At 35.8% G+C, this 19,952-nt stretch overlaps 1 protein-coding gene across 1 annotated transcript in view; it reads right to left on the bottom strand.

Annotated features, from left to right (window-relative positions):
* Positions 1-270: 270 nt before the first annotated feature.
* Positions 271-19,952, bottom strand: part of LOC115929610 (myoglobin-like) — a 47,574-nt gene continuing 27,892 nt past the window's right edge. The window contains exons 2-3 of the mRNA XM_030999153.1: positions 16,749-16,968; positions 271-4,929 (exon numbers count right to left, since the gene is read on the bottom strand). Coding sequence (XP_030855013.1) covers positions 4,795-4,929; positions 16,749-16,968 — 355 coding nt within the window. The 3' untranslated portion in view covers positions 271-4,794. The remainder of the gene's footprint in view (positions 4,930-16,748; positions 16,969-19,952) is intronic.

The following is a 19,952-nucleotide window of genomic DNA, read 5'->3' as shown; positions in this document are numbered from 1 at the left end:
CAAAGGAACATCCCTTCACTGCTATTATGTAAAAATGTGAAGAACAGGTGTCACATGCATATTATTATTATTATTATTATTATTTTTATTATTATTATTATTATTATTATTATTATTATTATTGTTATTATATAACATAACACTATATGTACATAATTATTTTAGAATAGAAAATATGATAGTAACGTTCAATATAAACAAAAACAGGCGAATACAATCAAAGTCGTAATAAACGTACAATCTAATGATTTTCGTTTTATTTTTCTCTCAAACAAATGTATTTTTTATTCACACAGTGTTTCTTTATATATATACAAAAGTTTCTTTTGTACATTATGCAAAGCCATATACAGATATATTTGCTATATACAGGATTATGAGAACAGGAAGAAAAGGAAACGATTGTATCTAAGAAAATTGAAATGGTTGAACACGGAATGGAGTAAACAAATACAGTATTTCGCTGCCTGAATGGAAGAAGAAACATGAAACTTGAATAAAGAGGTAACGGTTAGAGAAGAAAAATATATGTTTTCTATCTATCATATATTATATTCTTTATTGACATCACTACTATAATCATGTCACAGAAAAATAATCAGGCGCAATGTATGTAGATTCTTAGTATTTGACTCTGTGGGAATATCCAGTAGATAGCCTCTAATATTATTGTATAGAAACTATTTAAATCTTAATGTTGATTTCCTTCGACAAATCAAAAATTCGAAATTTCTCAAACAAAGGGTTGCTCTTGACGATGTTTTAGTTTGCCCTATTCTATACTAACAACAACAACAACTTATAGGCCAACATGTACCCCATTTACATAAATGCTACAATGCACAATATGCGAACAGTTTGTTACTAGTGGTTCTTGGAAGAACCATGAATTTCGAAATTTTAAATGTAAAGTTTAACTAGTCTATCCATTATCGATGGTCTAATTAATATCATAATAAATTCAGTAATAATATTGTAAAAAACAATATTATCATAAGTAAAGTAAAACATCATGATGTGAGATCTCTAATGGAAACAAAGTAGTATTGGATCACAATAACACCGACATATTGATAATTAAGATGGGCCTATACCATTTAAAAGACAGTTGAGATAAGAGCAATATCATAAAAAGATTTTTCCGATGGATTTATTGTTTCTACAAATTCAAAAATCTTTATGAGTCACAGCTACCCGTCGAGCAAGAATTTGGGATTTCGCACTACACTTCGATTATTTTGTAATATGTCAAGAATTGATTCAGCCTATAATATATAAGATATCCTAACACTTGCTTTCTTTTACAAATGAGATGTTAGATGCCCCTAAAATATATGTCATTCACGGGAACAAATGAAATACAATCAAAAGTGTGCCACATTAAACATAAACAGAGAGGGAGTGAGAAGTGAGTGGGAGAGATAGAGAGAGAGAGAGAAAGAGAGAGAAAGAGAGAGAGGGAGAGATAGTGGGAGGGTTAATATATGATTTTAGAGGCATTACATGGGCATCACAGGTGAAAACTGTGACGGGAAAATGTGGACAGCAGATGGCGCTCACCAAATTAGAGACCATCAGATAACATCGATGTTGAATAGGCGACAAATATCTCCTTTCATGAAATGATTAAAAAAGATATACAACCTGTTTAACCGCATGTACTGTGCTATTTTATTTTATTTTTCTAACTCCTAGAGTTTTTTCTCCGTTGAAGATACTTTACTCGAGACTGAATTAGTAAAAGTAAATTTTAAAAAAAGAGGACTTTTTTAAATGGTGAAATTGTAAGTAGCTCATTAATGAATACGGATAAAAAGGAAAAACTTTGCTCTTACATGGTTAATGGAATGTTGTCTTTTATTGCCTTAGAGCCATAGGACAATCTAATTCTAAAGCAAATTTCAATGTGTTATTTAAAAAAAGATAACACATAAACATAACCTATAGAATGTATTAAATTAGTTTCAAATTAGTTTACATGACTAGGAACCTTGTGTTTACTTATAAAGCACAACTTTATCATCAAACTATACAGTTTAAGCGTCAAAACAAGAACAAACAATATAATTTAATCAAACGTATATATATGAAACTAAAGTACTGCATACACCAAATTTCTAATAATCATTCTCTTTATATCTTTACATGACAACGAATCATTGGAGACCAGTTGAAAGGCCATTCCACTTCCCTTCTATGGGCCTAAACAAATTTAATCGACACAAATAAATCAAGTTTTCCTTTAAACAAGCTTCCTTCCATTATCTTTAACCAACGATATCCTTCACAGCGTTGTGATATCGATAAACCGTATTGTATTGATGTCGTTTGAAGATAAAGTAAATGAAAAACTGGAGCGATCATTCTTTAACATAACAGCCCAATTACAGGAATATGAATTGTATTTTTTTTTTAAAGAGAAACATGCGGTATGACCGAATTCGACGAAACACTGTATATTATATTAAATGCTTTAAACCTGCATTGAAAAAACCGGCAAGAGCTTTAATTTTAATCAACTTATTTAAATCTCTCATAAGCAAGTTCTTATTCTCTTAGGCTACTTAGGCTTGCAAAACGTAAAGCTTTAAACGCTCACAATAATATAAACCCTAAATCAGTAGCACGTGAAGCCGAACGCTCACAGGCATCAGTAAATGTTTCTTGACAAAAACATTTCTCAGAAATATTCCATAGGTTCTTGAAATCACGATAATCATTACTTTAAAATCTTCCAGAGTTATAGAAATTCATGCATATGATACTTTAATTCAATCAATTACAAATTAACTTGACATGTAAGTATAACACCTGTGTTTAGAAACACCGCTATACAAATAGATTTCATGAAGTACATGTATTAACATTTGTCCACGGTTTTCAACAAATAAATATGTTTTCATGTTGGAAATTGATCAAAGATCTTTTACATAATTTTTCTGCATTATTATAGGAAAAGCAACCTTTATCAATGCCAGAGGTATTATTGCAAAAATGTACTACAGACAAACAAAATACCCGTCAAAATATCGATCATTATAAAATTGTGTCATTATCTCCCAAGGGCAATCAATTTCTTTCGATTCGAAGACAAAAAATGTTGTAAACCTTTGTGTTGAAAATCGTAAACAAGCAAGGGCGTAAGGTCGCCGCATTTGTTTAATTCATGTTTGTAATTATTGACTTCTTTGACATCTATGTTCGTGTATCGATACAAATATTGCGCGGGAACCCTGCTTTTTTTGCAAAACGAAATTTCGAACAATTTAAGCGAGCCCTGATTAATAACGGCTGCGGCACACAGTTTATTTTCTGTTTGCCTAGTAACAACTGATTCAATGGTGCCAAGTGAAACACAGTGATAATTTTCTTATTACTTTGTTTGGTGGATATAGCGCATGTTGTATTTTTATAGTGGGGCTTTTGATTTGATTTGGTCTAGCTTTTTTAAAATTGATTTATACTTGGGCCATAAACTACCAGTTCCCTCATTTCAGTCTGATCTCATTTCAAAATACAAGACACAAAACAAGCTAAATGCAATCCATAACAAATAAACAAACAAACAAACAAGAACCCGGTTATGTGCTAACCTGTCTAGGTTTCTTCAATGGGAAGTATGTTACAGTTCTTACAACCTCCTGTCTTTCAGAGACTCATGAAACGCTTGGATTATCACTTAAAGTCCATCAATAAACTAAGCAGAGCCCGTCTCATTCTCAATGATATAAAAATCAATTATACATTGATGGAATTCGGCATAAATCAAACGCATTTTGAAGATTAATTCATCTCAACTTTGTTTGCATTCATATTAACATATTAATACATCACAAAAGAATAGGCCTATCAACTTAAGCAAATTAAATAAGTTTCGAAGGCCAATAATCTTCAAAACACGAATTGCAAGTACTTTCTCGAACAAATACCTTTTGAAATATCTTTTAAAATAATAGGTTAAAAAAGTTAACTGAATGTTACATTGATGATTGTATATTCAAATTGCCAATTTCAAGATGACCATGTGATACTTGCGCTCCTCATGTTAAAATACAATTCATCATAATTCAAATGTATAAATTATATTCACTGTTGTAGGTTGATATAGAAATAGATGATGTTATCAAAGGTTGTCTGTGGATTAAAATAAATAAATAATGGCACTAACAGCCAACACTTCTGACTTTAATGTGAGCTCATAGCATTGGCTTAGTTGATAACCATTGCCACGTGTCAAATAAGTGCACGATTTATTCTCATGAATGATTGTGTTGTTGGCTATACATTTCAAAGACAGGTCTTATAAAGTTATGGTTCATGGTTGTTCAATATACGAAGAATGTATAAAGTTTCTCCTTTCATGTGCTTGCAATGGCGGTGTGGAATACTCCGTTCTCATGATTTTCGCTGGTCCAGTACTCCAGTAGATGTAATCATCATTGAAATAGTCCACACATATATAATGACGTCGGTAAGGTGTGTCAGTCATGCGGGTCGGAATTTCCTTCATTTGTCTCTGATTTGTATAAAATGATACCCTCATCATCAGCACACACTATCTTGAGCAGATCATGATGGATTGTACCTTTTAAAAAAGATTCTACTCTTTGAGTAGCCAGTTTATGAGTGTTCTCATTTCTCATAACGAATATCCCATCCGCGAGCAGCAATACATCACATAATCACGTTGTCTTGTCACATGATTCCTCTTTATATCATGTGACCAAAATATGAAACCTCTTGTATCAAAAGGAAAATGTCGGTTATATACATTAACGCACACATTCTTTCGTGCTACGTCCCTTTCATCCCTGTGATCACGTGATCTAAGACGAATTTGGTGAATGTGATGTAGATCGCCTCGATCTTTTCGTTGTACCGATCTTCTAGCGTCTCCTTCACCGTCTCCAAGAAGGGCTTCTCGAATTTCTGTTGAAAAGAAATCAGAAACAGGAAAGGAAATCACGATAAAAGGTATTGAGCACAAGATATATTGGGTTACCGGTAATATTGGCAGGTGTTTAGGCCCCCGCTATATGGGCTTGTTCAGATTATATAGTTAATAATTCACGAATCTATTGAGAAACACGTTGCATTTTTTTTGCATTGGAATACATATGATAATTATGATGCACGGAGTAAGAAACAAGAGCTTTCCGAGAAAAGAGGGACGGATACTAAAATCAAATACTTGTCCAAATTGCGATGTTTAGACTATATCAATTACTTACGCCATAACAAAAACATACCTTAGGCTTATTTTCTGAGAAAACTTTATCTTCAAGTTTGATTTTGAGATACGAGTTCTAATTCACGTCTTGTTCCTCAGCAAACAAATAACCCGACAAACAAAGCATAAACTTTAGCTATGAAATATGGTTTATGTTATATAATATCCAGATGGTATTAAATCGTACAGGGATGTTTTGGAAAACAACTGTGTACAGATGGAAACTTTATACTGCAATTGGAAGTATAAGCTCCCCTCCCATCAATTTGATATACCCTTTATAAGTATGGACAATGATTCCAGTCAGCAAAAAATCATTTATCGTCGCTTGTTTCAAATGATGTCAATACAATGTCCAATACTTCAGCATAACTTGTCTTGAAGTTTCCTTACAAAAAAAAACGCTTATTAAAGTCTGTTACCTCAAAAGTTTGCTCACCCCAATTTAAATGAATTCAAGAAAGAAAATATAGTATATTTGATGGCATAAATAATACCCGCGCCTATCTCATCCCCGCCGTGACTGTTCTGTCATCGCACGTATACGCGACGGCAGTCCTAAAAAAGAAGATATCTTCTATATGGTACTATACTTATGATACGAAAGATGATAACAGCATGATTAATGCAAATCTAATAACGTAAAGACATTAATAATGCAAATGTAATAACATAATATAAGTGGCTTGTGAGACAGAGCATCATTTAGATGATGGCTGTTGCCATGGTAATGCCACATGTTATACGTGATCATACATAGTCCAGCCTCTGTACCGTTTTCGTTTAGCGCACCCAATCAGCTGATCAAAGAGATTCGATCATACACGTATGTCCTCCGTGATAAAATAACACACCCTCAACGTTGAAAGTAGACCTAGCCATTCCTCTAAACCTCGAATTCTCGCTACCCTAAATAGGTACGAAAATCTCGAAATTCGCGAGACGAGGTAATTTTCACTCTCTCGGGTCGTCACTACAACTTCCGGTATAGAGTCCCATCCCAAGTCACGGCCTTCATCCACCCCCATTTTTCAGGGTTCTTACGCTTGGAATCATGAGCCCAGCACTGTGCAGCCTCACAAAAGAAAACCATCGTCACTGATGTCAAAAGACGCAAAAAACAACGAATGAAATGTTCAAATAAACGTTGAAATATTTGCGAAAAAAAAACAAGACCGAGCAGACGACATATTCGGTGCATACACGTTGTGTGGCGACGGCGTTTTACGTTTGCGCTATCGCGCCGCCTGCACAGGAAGATTTAATGTCGAAAAGCTATCCCATAATGCAATGCGCGTTTTCAGGATTTTCCCCGGATCTCGGCAGAATCGCTATTTGGGGTAGCGAGAATTGTGGACGGAAATTTGGGGATTGCGCGATCAGTGGATAGACCGCGCTGTGTGTGTGGGGGATAAAAAGAACGAACGGATTGAATCTGGACCAGGCTTGTAAGCGGTAAAAGCACGGATGTTATTGTCAACATGGCAGGATATATAAAGCTTAGTTATAATAATTTTAATAATTAGTGCAATGGGTTGAAGGTCTTTTGTTATGTTGAATAAATCGTTTTTTGTTTTTTGTTCATCGATTTCAATTTTATTTCATGTTTTACTCATAAAAATGATCCATACAATACTGTATACCATGAACGATCACATAGAAGGTAAACAAAAAATACATTGCCTTGAGCATTTGACTGTCAGGTGGATTTGGCGCCTCATAAATCTTATGTATTATTATTATTATTATTAAAGGTCACATTCAGGGAACCATCATCAACTCTCATAGTCGGGAAACAAGGTGATCTCTTTTTGTTTTAGTAGAAACTGTACAATTTAAATTATGGCAAGAGACAACACCCCCCCCCCGGGAAAAAAATGTGTACGTAAGAGCATAAGCCCTAGAACACTATCGCCATGCTCGGTCGTATGGCAAGCCGTTTTATCATTTAAACATGTTTCTTGATATCAAGAAATCAATTCTTGATATCACGAAATCGAATTCTATTCTTGATATCACGAATTCATTTTTTGATATCAAGAATAGAATTCTTGATATCAAGAAACATGAATAAATGTTAAAACGGCTTGCCATACGGTCGCTACCCTTTCTCGTACGCTGATGTATACTCACGATATTTAAAGAGGCTAAGACTGATATGTACAAGGAATGAATAAAGATCATGTCTTCTGTAATAGCCTCGATCAGCAATAAGGTGTGTAATATACTGTACTCAATGGACCCGGAGAAAGAAAACCAGTTAACTTTACTAATTGACCCTCTTTTGAAACATTGCCCTCGAAATTCGAATTCTGTAGATCATTAAAGTCGTCGATAATGCTTAATTTGCAGCTCAAAATACGAGGATAGAGTATTACAACTAATTTCAAAACTGTAAACATTTACTCCCCCCCCCCCCTACTTAATGGGGTTGAAAATCAAACGATCTATCGACGGGAACTAGGGCGGGACCGAGAATAAAGAATGGTTATTACAATGTTTAAATCATTCTATTTCACCTAATTAGATGTTCTCTGCACAAGGGATATATAACAATGTTACATTACATGTTTTAATGAGAGTGAGAAGAGTGACGGACCTACATATTGACCGCGCTAGATTTTGGTAGAAGAAGAAACTTTATATGTATACGTGACGAGTCATTTTATCGAATTTATGATTATGGGTTCAACACATTTTTTTAAAAAGCACTTTACCCAAGGGATGAGAGATAGAGAAATAGAGAGGGGGAGAGAGAGAAAGATAAAGAGAGAGAGAGAGAGAGAGAGAGAGAGAGAGAGAGAGAGAGAGAGAGAGAGAGAGGGGGGGGGGGCGACAAAAGTTATGAAGGGGCAGAAGAGGAGAAAGAAATGCAGAGGGAGACATTTTAAAATAGGAACGATGGATAGATTAAACAATTTATTTGTTGCAAAATAATGATAAACGAAAATCAATTGTTAACATTTCTAAATCACATCAATGGGATCGATTTAGCCTCATTGCGATGATGTGAAAAGATTTAAGATATTCTTCAAGGTAAATGATGACATCTTGATTAAAATTTTGGAAACAAACTACTTTCAGGATACTTTTTCATTTTGTTGAGATTGCTGAGATTGCTGAGATTAATGACTTCCAAATTAGTGAACAGGCGTGCAGACCATTACAAGGCAACGTGTTTAATATTCTTTATCATTAGTCAACACTATCTTTACAATATCTTCATAATACCATGGAGATCTATCTTATATCTCCATGGTAATACAGTGGACTGGCTGTAGACACGTCCCACATCTCTCATATTTTGCAGACAAAAGTCATGTTTTCGAATCCTCCTTGTCGTGTTTGTGTTCAAGTGGCTATTCTCGATGTTCGTTTGTTTTTCATTTTGTTTAGTTTAATTTCATTTTCTTTGTTTTATTGTTGTTGCATTTTCTTTCGCTTTTCTGTGTGGCTGGTTGGAGATTAATATTAGGAACTTACCATGGTAATTTCAAATGTGAGGCTTGACTGTAAAGAGATTTTTTATTTGCTCGCGGAAAAATTCCAGGATAAGCGTTGTCATGAGATTTGGTCCATTCAATATTTATAGTCTTGCGACGCCCCTGGTCGTAATGTTTTTTCGAATGCAAAGAGACATACAATGAATATTGTATCCCCGACGGTGCCGTGTAGGGGAAAAACCCAGTCACGCTTATCGCTGTATCAATAAAATTCTAATACATAAACTCTTTCACGAATAATAAAATTGTTCAATACCATGTCGGGGTATCGAATTTATTAGCTAAATGGTGAAAGGAAAAGAACGCTGTTAACGAAAAGGACTAACACACATCTTGTGGTGTATTTTTATTGCAAAATCGATGGGGAAAATGGTTGGATGTTACCAACTTAATCAATGAAATAATTCAGTTACGAATACAATGCAGAGGGAGGGGGTCATAAAATAATTTGAATGTTGACGCGTTCTAGACGCGTTTCTTTTCTTATTCTTCACTTTCACCAATCAATGGATTTCTATTATTTTCCATTTTAGTGTCATTGGATGATTGGATCGTCATTATTTTTTGTCCAGAAGTCATTCATCTATTCATCTCACTGTCTCCTTCCCGCCCCTTTGTGGATTATGTCTTTACCTTTTATAACTGTCTTTAGACTATGTTTAGTGTATTTTGATGTTTATTGTATTTACTTATTGTGTGGGGTATAATTGTGCATGTACAAGATCATAAAATCAATAGCTGGTCAAAAATTTAACAGTATCGAATATAATGCAAGACGCGGAAGCAACATGTACTTTTTGTTCTTTTACAACTTGGTAAAGCAACGAACACATTTCAATAAGATCACGATTTTGTTCTCCATTTTTATTAGTCATAATTCTATCTACCCTTCTACATGGAATCCTTGTCGGTTGGGAGAGTTTTATCGTTGTATTATTACAGTTTACAACTCTTTAGGTTTTTCTGCTTTAATAATTTGAATCTGTGGCTCCAACTCGAATAGAAACTTACTGGCATCCAAATCCAACTGAGAGTTTGGCTAATTAAATCTTATGATGGACATTTTGATGCAAGGCTCACAGTATTTTGTTGTCTGAACGCCAAATAAAGCAACATGCATCTTATTAGGTTGCTCCATTGATAACATTCCTGTCCAATACGGTGACCCAAAGTGCGCCCGCATGTGTTTAATTTAGGAACAAGAACAGATGTAGGTAAGGGGGGGGGGGGGGCATATGATGGTTGATTGTCTGGGGAATGAATCAAAGATTTGCAATTTCAATCTCCCATCGATCGTTGTAAGCCCATGAAATAAACCTAAAAGAAAACCAGTCCAGATTCATTGACGGGGAATCTTTCATGCAATGTCTGCGTGCTAAACCTGTGTGCCTTGCTCTCCGTCTATTCCCTGCGTTCAGTCCTTTTTGGGGGAACGCGAAAAATGTTTGAATAGTATTAGCTGCATGGGGGGGGGGGGGGGGAGGGGTGCATTCCCCAATGAAATATAGGAAAAGGGGGTGAAATAAATAGATAGAGAAGGAAAAAAAAGATAAATGAGGAAAGGTAGGTGACATGGAGACACTGCAACCCCACCTATACACAATATTCCCATATAATTGACATTGTTTAATTGCATTTAATCAAACCTAGTGCCGTTCATGATACTATTACCTATTCAATATCTGGATCTTTTCTACGCCAATGAATACAATAGAATCAGCGAGAAAATCTAACCTTTGTGAAGTTCTATTCAATCCCACCAAAGAATAAATTGCTTTTTTTTAAATTTCAAGCCCTCCGGTCCCTCGCCCACACCCACCCCCTGACTGTGACTTGAGAACGCATAGCTGGATGGAGTGGGGAAAATTGTTCATTCCGTGACGTCAACAGAGATGTATACCATACAAAATACCGCTAATCACCACTCATGTTTAATTCCACAGTATACATTTATGTTACAATGACATCATTCTTCCTACTACATGTACTGAAGAAGCCAAACGTAATCATACGAACAAACTTATCTGATTTTGGCACGCTAAATCAAACAGACGGTCGATGTGACGAAATGGTAGCTCATCAATAAAACGATCAAATATTTACAAAGATGCTGTCGACATACGCCACGAAATGACCATGACCTCATGTGTAAATGGAGATGTAATAATGTGAGGTAATCAATGAAAGTGGTAAGCCACGAGCCTTTTGTATATATGTGAGATACATTATAGCATCTGCCAATCGTGCATGAAGGTGAATATTCAGATGTAATTTTTTGTTCAGGTTCAAAGACGTATCGGATGTGAAGAGTAACATCACTCTGCCTGCAAACAGCAACAAGATTAACCTGTTGGAGTTGCCTTGAATCCAAATTTTTTGAGAGGAATAATGTACAATTTGAGGTTTCAGTGTGTACGATGAATTTCATCTTTTTTATTCTTACATTTTATAACTATGTCGTTATCTACCCAGTACGTTCTAAAAAATGTAATTCGGTTATTGTATTTTTGTTGAATGAGGAGCGGGCTAGAGCAAAATAAGTTCAAAATTACTTAAAAGAAATACAAAGGAAACATTGAGAGTCCTAGCGATTTAACAAAAGACGGTATCTCATACCTTACAGCACCTTACTTTTTATAATGCTACCATTTCTGATGTTCGTGCACTCTTTAGCTGACCCCCTCCCTCTCCCATTCCACATCCTACCCCAGCACAATCAGCCCTTCCTACATAACCTACTTAAATGAATAAAACACGGTTTTCCCAGCCGGCGCAAGAGACTACTCTTATAATGACGCTGTATATTTCCTGTGTTGATTCATAATAATATCATATTTCTACGATCTGCCAGAGACCAAAACGTGTAGAGGTCAACTTATATGGCGATAATCTTTGTTATTAACACTCGTGATCAGACGATGATCGATAATGCAGGTGAAACTAGTTCCGTTTACAGAACAAAATATTGATATCTATGCCTTTGAAAAAGGTCATGCCAAACGAAAAAAATATAAATATGTATTATTGTTTATTACTTCTGTCGTCGCCATTGGCAACCTCCTAATTGATGCCGTGTCTCAGAGCCGTTTATATACAGAGTTATGCCAGCGCGGTGCCAGTTGGTTACGATATGGAAAATGGTGCTTTCTTGGATCAAATAATACGACACAGAGGAATATACGCCATGTTGAGTCCAACCGAAACGCAGTTGGCCAAACTCTGTGCATTAATGGCTCTACAATATTTGGGAGAAAGATGCCCATGTCGGGCGAATTAATTTTTCCCCTCAATTTGTGCAGCTTTATATACACGATTTTTACGTCACTTACTTGAAATGTTCCCTCTTTTTAAAACTGTCCTATACTGTTTCGCATCCCACGATTTGATTGATAGTTGTTTTGTTATTGCTACTAAAAGTATCATATTGATTGAATTATTCATCAAAGCACGTCAATGTAACTTCCTGACTACAGTACGTGCATAGAACGTTAGAGGACGGGAAACAATAAAATGAAACCACAATCTAATGGTAAGAATGAGCGTTGCTTAATTATGTAAAGCTCATTAACCAGAATAGATAATCATGGTAATGAATGAGATTTACGTGCTAAAGCAGCCATCTTCATGAAATCGATTAGTTTTTCATGTCCCCCCCCCCCCCCCCCCAACTTTCTATTCGTGAACAGGGTTCTTTAATACAAGGTCGGATATAACTCGGCTTATACATTGTTCATTTTAGAAGGGAAAAAAGACTCTTGTTTGGTACAAGAAAAAAATGGGTGAATGTAGAACGAGCAGATGAAATCTATATGACGTTATATGCAGCGCGTAATATATTTTATGTACAGTCATATCGGCTGCACGATGCATGATAAAGAATCAAATGGAAACTACAGTCACTTGATTAATTTGCCATGCCCAATTCATCCTTTAGATTTTTAGGAAAGGTAAAAAAGTCGAATCAAAATGTAGGGTGGTCATCGTAACACAGATAATCATTTGAATTGGATACAGTCATGAACATCTAATCATTTTATATACCACCTATGGATATTATTGATCAAATTACTGTCAATTTCCTTGCTGACGCAATTAAGCTTCAATCCGGGTGTTGTATACTGCTCGTGTTCGAATGAAAGACCACAACCTACGAGAATGACATGTCAGTGGGTGCGTTTATTGACCAGTTTTTTGCCTAGAATGAGGTTTCTCAAACGTCTTCCAGGCAAATGTTTAAGGTGATAAACGCAAAACGTCTTTAGATATGGGCATATTGTAACGCCGAAAAAAGTGCGGGGGGGGGGGGGGGTTCTGACAATTTTTCAGGGGGTTAACCAGACCGACAATGCCGGCCTCTTAGGCTGTTGGTCTTCTGAGATGTACAGGGTGTAATTGCAATAAGTTTCGATCGACTGAAAATGGAACATTTTGATAACAAATTGTTGTACCGTGCATTACATTTTGTTAGTAGGATACATGCAACGTCTTCATCAATTTATCTGAAGGCAACCGATTCGTTTTTTCGTTGGAAAAATAAGTTTTTTATTGATACAAGTAGTATTATCATATTAGTAGTATATTAATAGTATTATTATATAAACAAAGATTGTTTGTGATTGATTAACTGCAACAAAACAGTTGTCTATGTATTTAGCAAGTGCTCATGAATGGGATAAGAGACCCATAATCTTGCCTCTCCATCTAATTTATCGACTTTCTGTCCAATTGGAAAGTCATAATTGGTATAATGATAAAAACGAGAGATAATGTGCCTTGCCAATCTCTGTGCTGTGGGGTTATAGAGTATATACTGCATGCCGTCCAGTCAATTTATCACGGCATGACCTTGACAATATGATTGGTCCCTAGGTGCTCTAACGACGTTTGAGTTATCTACGGGTTGCTAGGCAAGAACTGGCTTTTGTTCTCATCATTATAATAATTGGTTTGTTTTCACCGTCGGTATCTCGGAGAGAAGTCATGTGATAATCATAGAGAGAGATACAGAATAAACAAACACGTCACTTGTGTCCCGTATTTCTTTTTCTTTTTTCTTACTCATGTTTAAGTACACTAGAAGTACATTTATTATACATGATTATGTTGTTGGGGGGAATGGGGTAGAGAGAGAGAGAGAGGCAGAGAGAGAGACAGAGACAGAAAGAGAAATTAAAATAGATCAAAAGGGCGGAGAGGAAGACAAATCGACGGAGGAGAAGCCAAAAAAAAGATATCATGTTTTGTAGGGGAAATATGCCTGATCACGGACATCTGTGTCCTGATCTTCGCGCCACAATATTAAGGCTTGCTATATAATAATCCGATGAAAGTTCACTCGACCTCCTTTCTAACACCTGAGACCCACGTGTTTTTCTGCCTAGATTGGGAGGTACATGCAGGGAGATGGGAGGGATCTACCTGGTACATGGAAGGAGAAAAGGAGACGGGCAGGGGTTTAATATTGACAGTATCTTCCTGTTTCACAAAACAAACAATGACGTGTCTCTCGCGTCTCCTTCGACAACAGTGAATATTATTATAACACCTGTAATGTCATATATAAACGGGATTGTCAAGACTCGCGACAGATCTAATCAAGGGGCAAAATTACCCATTGTATATACCATAGAAATCATTTCGGATTATGTAATACATCAATGTAATGTTCATATCCTTCAACAGACTACTGAGATTGCGCTAGATTGATTTTGTAATAATTCTTTAATGTCGGTCAATTAATACAGCGGTCATTTTGCCGAATTCTTATCTACCCCAGTCATAATGGAGCGACTGGTAATGTGACTCTTTGTTGGGTATCAACCTTGTTGCCAATTACTGTCTGCATTTAGAAGCATATCATGAGCAATACAATCTATCATTTAATGAGACATTTAAAGTGAGGGGGGGGGGGGGGGGGGGGGGGGGGGGTCGGTGGAGTTGTAAGATTGGGCTTACCGGATAGACAATAGATATACAATTGCTGTCGGCAAATTTGGATTTCCTGACAAATAATTAACTGGAGGGAGGTTCTACATCTCTTCAACCCTATAACAGAGCCTCTTGATTTCCTCGAAGTCAATTTTATCGTGTGACGTCATGCACCATGCTCCATGTAGACAACCAGATGCTAAGTAATGTATACATTGTAACATAGTAATGCTCCTTTTACATTGTATTTTAGGTTAAGGATTTGTATAATCGTCTCTAGATTATTTTGCTTATAAAATGCTTTCTGTATGTTTTTTACGTTGTTCCGTTGGAGATTTGGGAGTTTTACTAAATTTTTCTCATAATTTGTGCAAATTTCTAAAAATTGAAAAATGTCTGAATCATGGTTCAAGTCATAATGATTGTCATTCCTATGGTGGTGATACCATCTCTTTTTAAGATGATATAACCTTGCAGAGTTGCCATACATTCTCGACCATGTTGAAGGAATAACAATGAGTTAGGATGAAAGGACGACTTGCCCTCTTTTGCTTCCCGCCTCCTAATCCAATTTTCCTATGAAAGATACCCCGATGCCAGCTAATTTGCCTACCATGGGAATTCCATAATTCAATCATTGTAGTAGAAAAACGCGTTAGGGGCAGCAATGATTAAATAGAAGACTACATGGAATTAAAGCGAGGGCATGCATGAACGAAAAAGGTAACATAATTTATGCCCATAGCCCAAAGAAATAAACTTAATAATGTTGTTGCTAGCTTGGACGTTTTGCGGGAACTGATAAAATGCTTGGATGGTATAATAATAATAATAATAATAATAATAATAATATGTCTTGTTTACCCAGGGTAGCCTCATCAGTATTCATATTGTTCTCCCTGAGGGCCCTGCAATCATATTATTATTACAGTTTGATCTCTTTCAAAAAAGTTTAATATTGGTACCATTATTTTGTGATCCTCGACTTCAAAAAAATAAATACATAAAATATATAGATATATAAATTTATAGTTGAAGAAATATGTTGAAGGTAACTTATACACTTGGCATAACGATCCCTCACTTTCGCTTGGCGTGCTCGCAGTAGGTGACTGCATCACGGATGACATTCTCCAGGAAGACCAGGTAGATTTTAACTAGGCGTTGTGGCGTGCGCCTGTAATCCAGCTTACAGTGGAAGTTACAAACTGATTCAGCCGAGGACGCAGGTTCGAAACTGAGTCACGTCTTTCGGATGGTGACGTTAAAGGTCGGTCCCCAGACGTAAATAATCATATCTGATTGATACACGTCTGTAAAAACCAAATACACACACACACACACACCCTCACTTTCGACATCCTTCGCTTTCTACGCTCCACCCAACTGAAAGACAAAGGATCTAAACCGAGGGTTGAAGAATTCACTCTCATCTGTTAACATTAATGAGTAACATCTTACTTTAATATAGTATGACAACAGAGTTGTCGTATTATGAAGATTGAAGAACGACTCTGAGGAAGGTTTCAGAGAAGCTTGTTTTCACAGAAAATATAGTGGGAGTTTTCATGATAATATTGTGATGGTAACAACCGTCTTGTTAAATGTTTGCAAACTATCTAGATCAATATAGAGATTCGACAGCTGCTCCCCTTGATTTGACAACATCAAGAAAAGTGGTGCTCACTAAACCATCTTACTATGTTGTATGATAACACATGCCTATAGAAGCAAGAATTTATCAGAGTGTGTAGAAAAGTGCAGGATATCTTGTAGATTAGTTAGGGAAGATGTATCTCATCAGTCTGTGCGATCTATATATGATATAAACACAAATTGTGTAGTCGCTGCAAGGGTAACAGTAAATGTTTCAGTCTCAAAAAGTTTCTGGTTCCAAGATATCTTCTTCTCACTTTAGGAAACCATTTTGTTAACTTGATTTAAGGGGAAAAAACTGTCGATAAATATATTTGTTTGCATTGTCGATTTCCGGTTTAGACTCTGGAAAACAAAAAACCCAAACACCCCCCCCCCATCCCGAAAGAAGAAGAAAAAAAAAAACCTAATCAAGTTAAGGAATATCTCACCATCATCATATCTGGGTCTATCATTGAGTGTTTCTTGCCCGTCTTCGTCAATAAAGATATTGCAGCATCAAGGTTATTGAGCTGCTCGACCACCTCGTCAAAGATGTTGAGGATCATCACAGCCTGGTTCTCGAAGCCCATGTCGTTCCGAAGCTGATGTTCGGTCTGTCCTTTAAACGATGGGAAGAGGTCTTGTATACTGGGGTCCTCTTTAAATAACCTGAGCAAAGAAAAAAAAAGACGGAAGAAAGCCATACAGATTAGTGTCAAAAATATTTTATGAAGACAACCTCTTCTGTTTGTAACATTTGTTGAATCGTGTATAGACATTGTTAGTCTTGAAGGTTGGCGGTCTCGTGGACACTCTTAAATGTGGCTGAAAGGTACATGAGCCCCAAAACAATTTTCCCGTGGGCTGTCAGTCTCATTGACTCTAAAGAGTGGCTAGAAGGCTAATGAGAACAATGTCCGCCTCGTTTTTTGTTTTTTTTGTGTGCCCTCACAAAGTGGCTAAAAGGTCCATAAAATAAACAATGTATGTCTTTTTGGCTGTCGGTCTCACGAACCGTCAAAAACTGTCAGAAGACCCGAGGTGAGACTGACCTTCTGTCCCAGATGTTGTCATAATGCATTTAATCATACTCATGGTAGTAAATTTTCGAATAAAGTGTGACAAAAAGAAAATTAAAAAAAAAAATATATAGAAAGATGAAAAGATAAGTTGAATGAATAATTAAAATGAATCTCATTTAATGTCTTCGTTTTTTCTTCTATAAAACTAATATTGTTATCGGCTTGAGCACCCTACATGGTGGATAATTATGTGCGCTATAAAATTATCCAATATTATCATTATCAAAAGCAAACCAAGATTGCACTTTTTAAGTTTATTCTTGATTATTTGATTGTTTATGAAACAACCAATACGTCAATATAGAATTTGCACGCTCTTGTCTATCAAGACGAATTTTGGAATTTTACAAAATTTGTAACGACTACCAACCTCAAATCACCTAATCGTGATTCAATTTCGTTTTGTATGTATGATAACATTAATAGTTTAAATTTCCAAACGTTTCTGACTTTTGCGTAATCAACAAAACAAACCAAATCAACCTTAGATATAATACAGTCTTCAATTTAAACTACATTAAATTGGATAGCCTGTATACAGACTTTCCGGGGGAGGGGGGTACATGTATGCACAAAAAATGAATACATTTACTTACTTCTTGTGTCATAAAAGAGTAGTTTTTAAATATCAACTAAAATATAAAAGAATGAGGCGAGACTCTCTAAAAGCAAGAGCTTTGTGACGGGTTGCCATTTAATGAGACAATTACGACAAACATTACGTATTAGTGCAATATATATATATATATATATATATATATATATATATATATATATATAAATAATTAACACAATATTATTAATAATGTAATGAGAATTTGTTCTTCTTCTTTTTATTACAAGCTTGATAATACAGATTTTTAGAGAATATAAAGTCGAGGTTATTCTAGACTAACCAGCTGACAGATTAATAAAGACTCAGATGATAATATATTATGATGTCTCCCATATAAAGAAATGGAAACACACTGATATCCGTTTTTCTTCAATAGATGGGAAAAACACATCATGACTGTTATTTGACAAGATGTCAGAGGACAATACTAATTTAATGGATTTCTGTTGACTTACTTTGTATCGTGACGTAAGCACGGAATAAAAAAAAACACAAAAAGAGCTAATGTATCAATTGATTAGGCTCTTATTGACCTGTCAGTTGAGGAAAGTCAGATTGTGCGCGCTGTTTGGAAAGAGAAATTCGCTGCACTAAAAGAGGCCTTATCACATCAGCAAACATACAGCCTCTCTGGAAGAGATGAATTTCATACTGCGACTGAGTGAACGGATAGAAGGCATAATCCTCATGCTTCATTTCACTTACAAATCACAAACAACCAGATTATGGGAATACTTTTTCAAAATTAGCTTCTATACGTTCTTGAATGCTTACTTTGATTTACTCTTGATGTGATTAATCTTTCATACTTATGGCCAAATTAATCCAGACATCATAAAACTTCCTTCCTTTTTTATGACGGGGAGGGGGAGAGGGGGGGGGGGGGCTTCTTCTCCCTTACTATTGGGGTGAATGTATCATTTACATAATCAATGGATTGGATTAAAAGTGTTAATTGAAACCTCAGGAAGCTAATAGCTTTATACATGTATAAAAAACACAAATTAGCTACTGCTTGCATTATATATAACTATTGTCAATGCTAAATGATTTATGCGCTAGATCTCATGTGAATCTCTAATTATAAATCCAAAATAGGAAATTGACGACGCCGTATTTCATTTTACTAATACATATTATTCGTATAATATCTAATTCATTAGAGAGATTAATATTGAGTGGGACGTTTTAATGGATTAATAAAATGACTTTTGTTACGTCAATGTAATTAGTTGTGTGTACAGCCATGAAGTAATAGTCAGCTCAGTTACGCAAATATTGACATAGACATAAACATAAAAGTGTAACTAACGTTAAACACAAAGTCATAAGCATCTCGTTACATATAATAAGGTCACATTATAAAGACTCGAGTTACACTGTAGCGTTCGTATACGTGAGATGGAAGAACGGTGAACCCGTTCGTAATTGATTTCCTGGCTCCAAAAATCAATACTTCCAACATTACGTACATCATGTGCATCCTCCTCTTGCACGGAGCACTTCGGTACCCTCCTCTCTGTCTCATTCTCTCCTCTTCTTCGCCATCTCGAATACTCCCTGGCGACACTTCAATCTAAACTACAAGCAGTAATAATCTTTCCAAATCTCAGACACTTCCGTTTCCGTGTTTTTCGACATTCCTCTGTAATTTGAGATTCGCCATCGGGGAAAGATGCGATTTCCAAACAAAGGTAAATGGATATATTGTAAACATTCTTAAATGGAGGACAGTAATGTCGTCACATTATGAGGAAAATCCTACTGTATGTAGAGAGAGAGAGAGAGAGAGAGAGAGAGAAAAGGATTTCGTAATTTAGTAATTCTAGACACACATAGTATACCATTAAGAATAATAAGAGGGATAATTGCTTCGGGGAGCCTTGCGAACGTGAATGAATGTTCTTTACATTCTCACAATGTTGAATATATAAGCCTTTCCCTTTCAAGGAAGG

Source organism: Strongylocentrotus purpuratus, unplaced genomic scaffold (genome assembly GCF_000002235.5).
Source record: "Strongylocentrotus purpuratus isolate Spur 01 unplaced genomic scaffold, Spur_5.0 spur5_scaffold_5, whole genome shotgun sequence".
NCBI classification, from domain to species: Eukaryota; Metazoa; Echinodermata; class Echinoidea; order Camarodonta; family Strongylocentrotidae; genus Strongylocentrotus; species Strongylocentrotus purpuratus.
The sequence above is the reverse complement of the archived record's forward strand: the minus strand, read 5'-3'. Positions and strand labels throughout refer to the sequence as shown.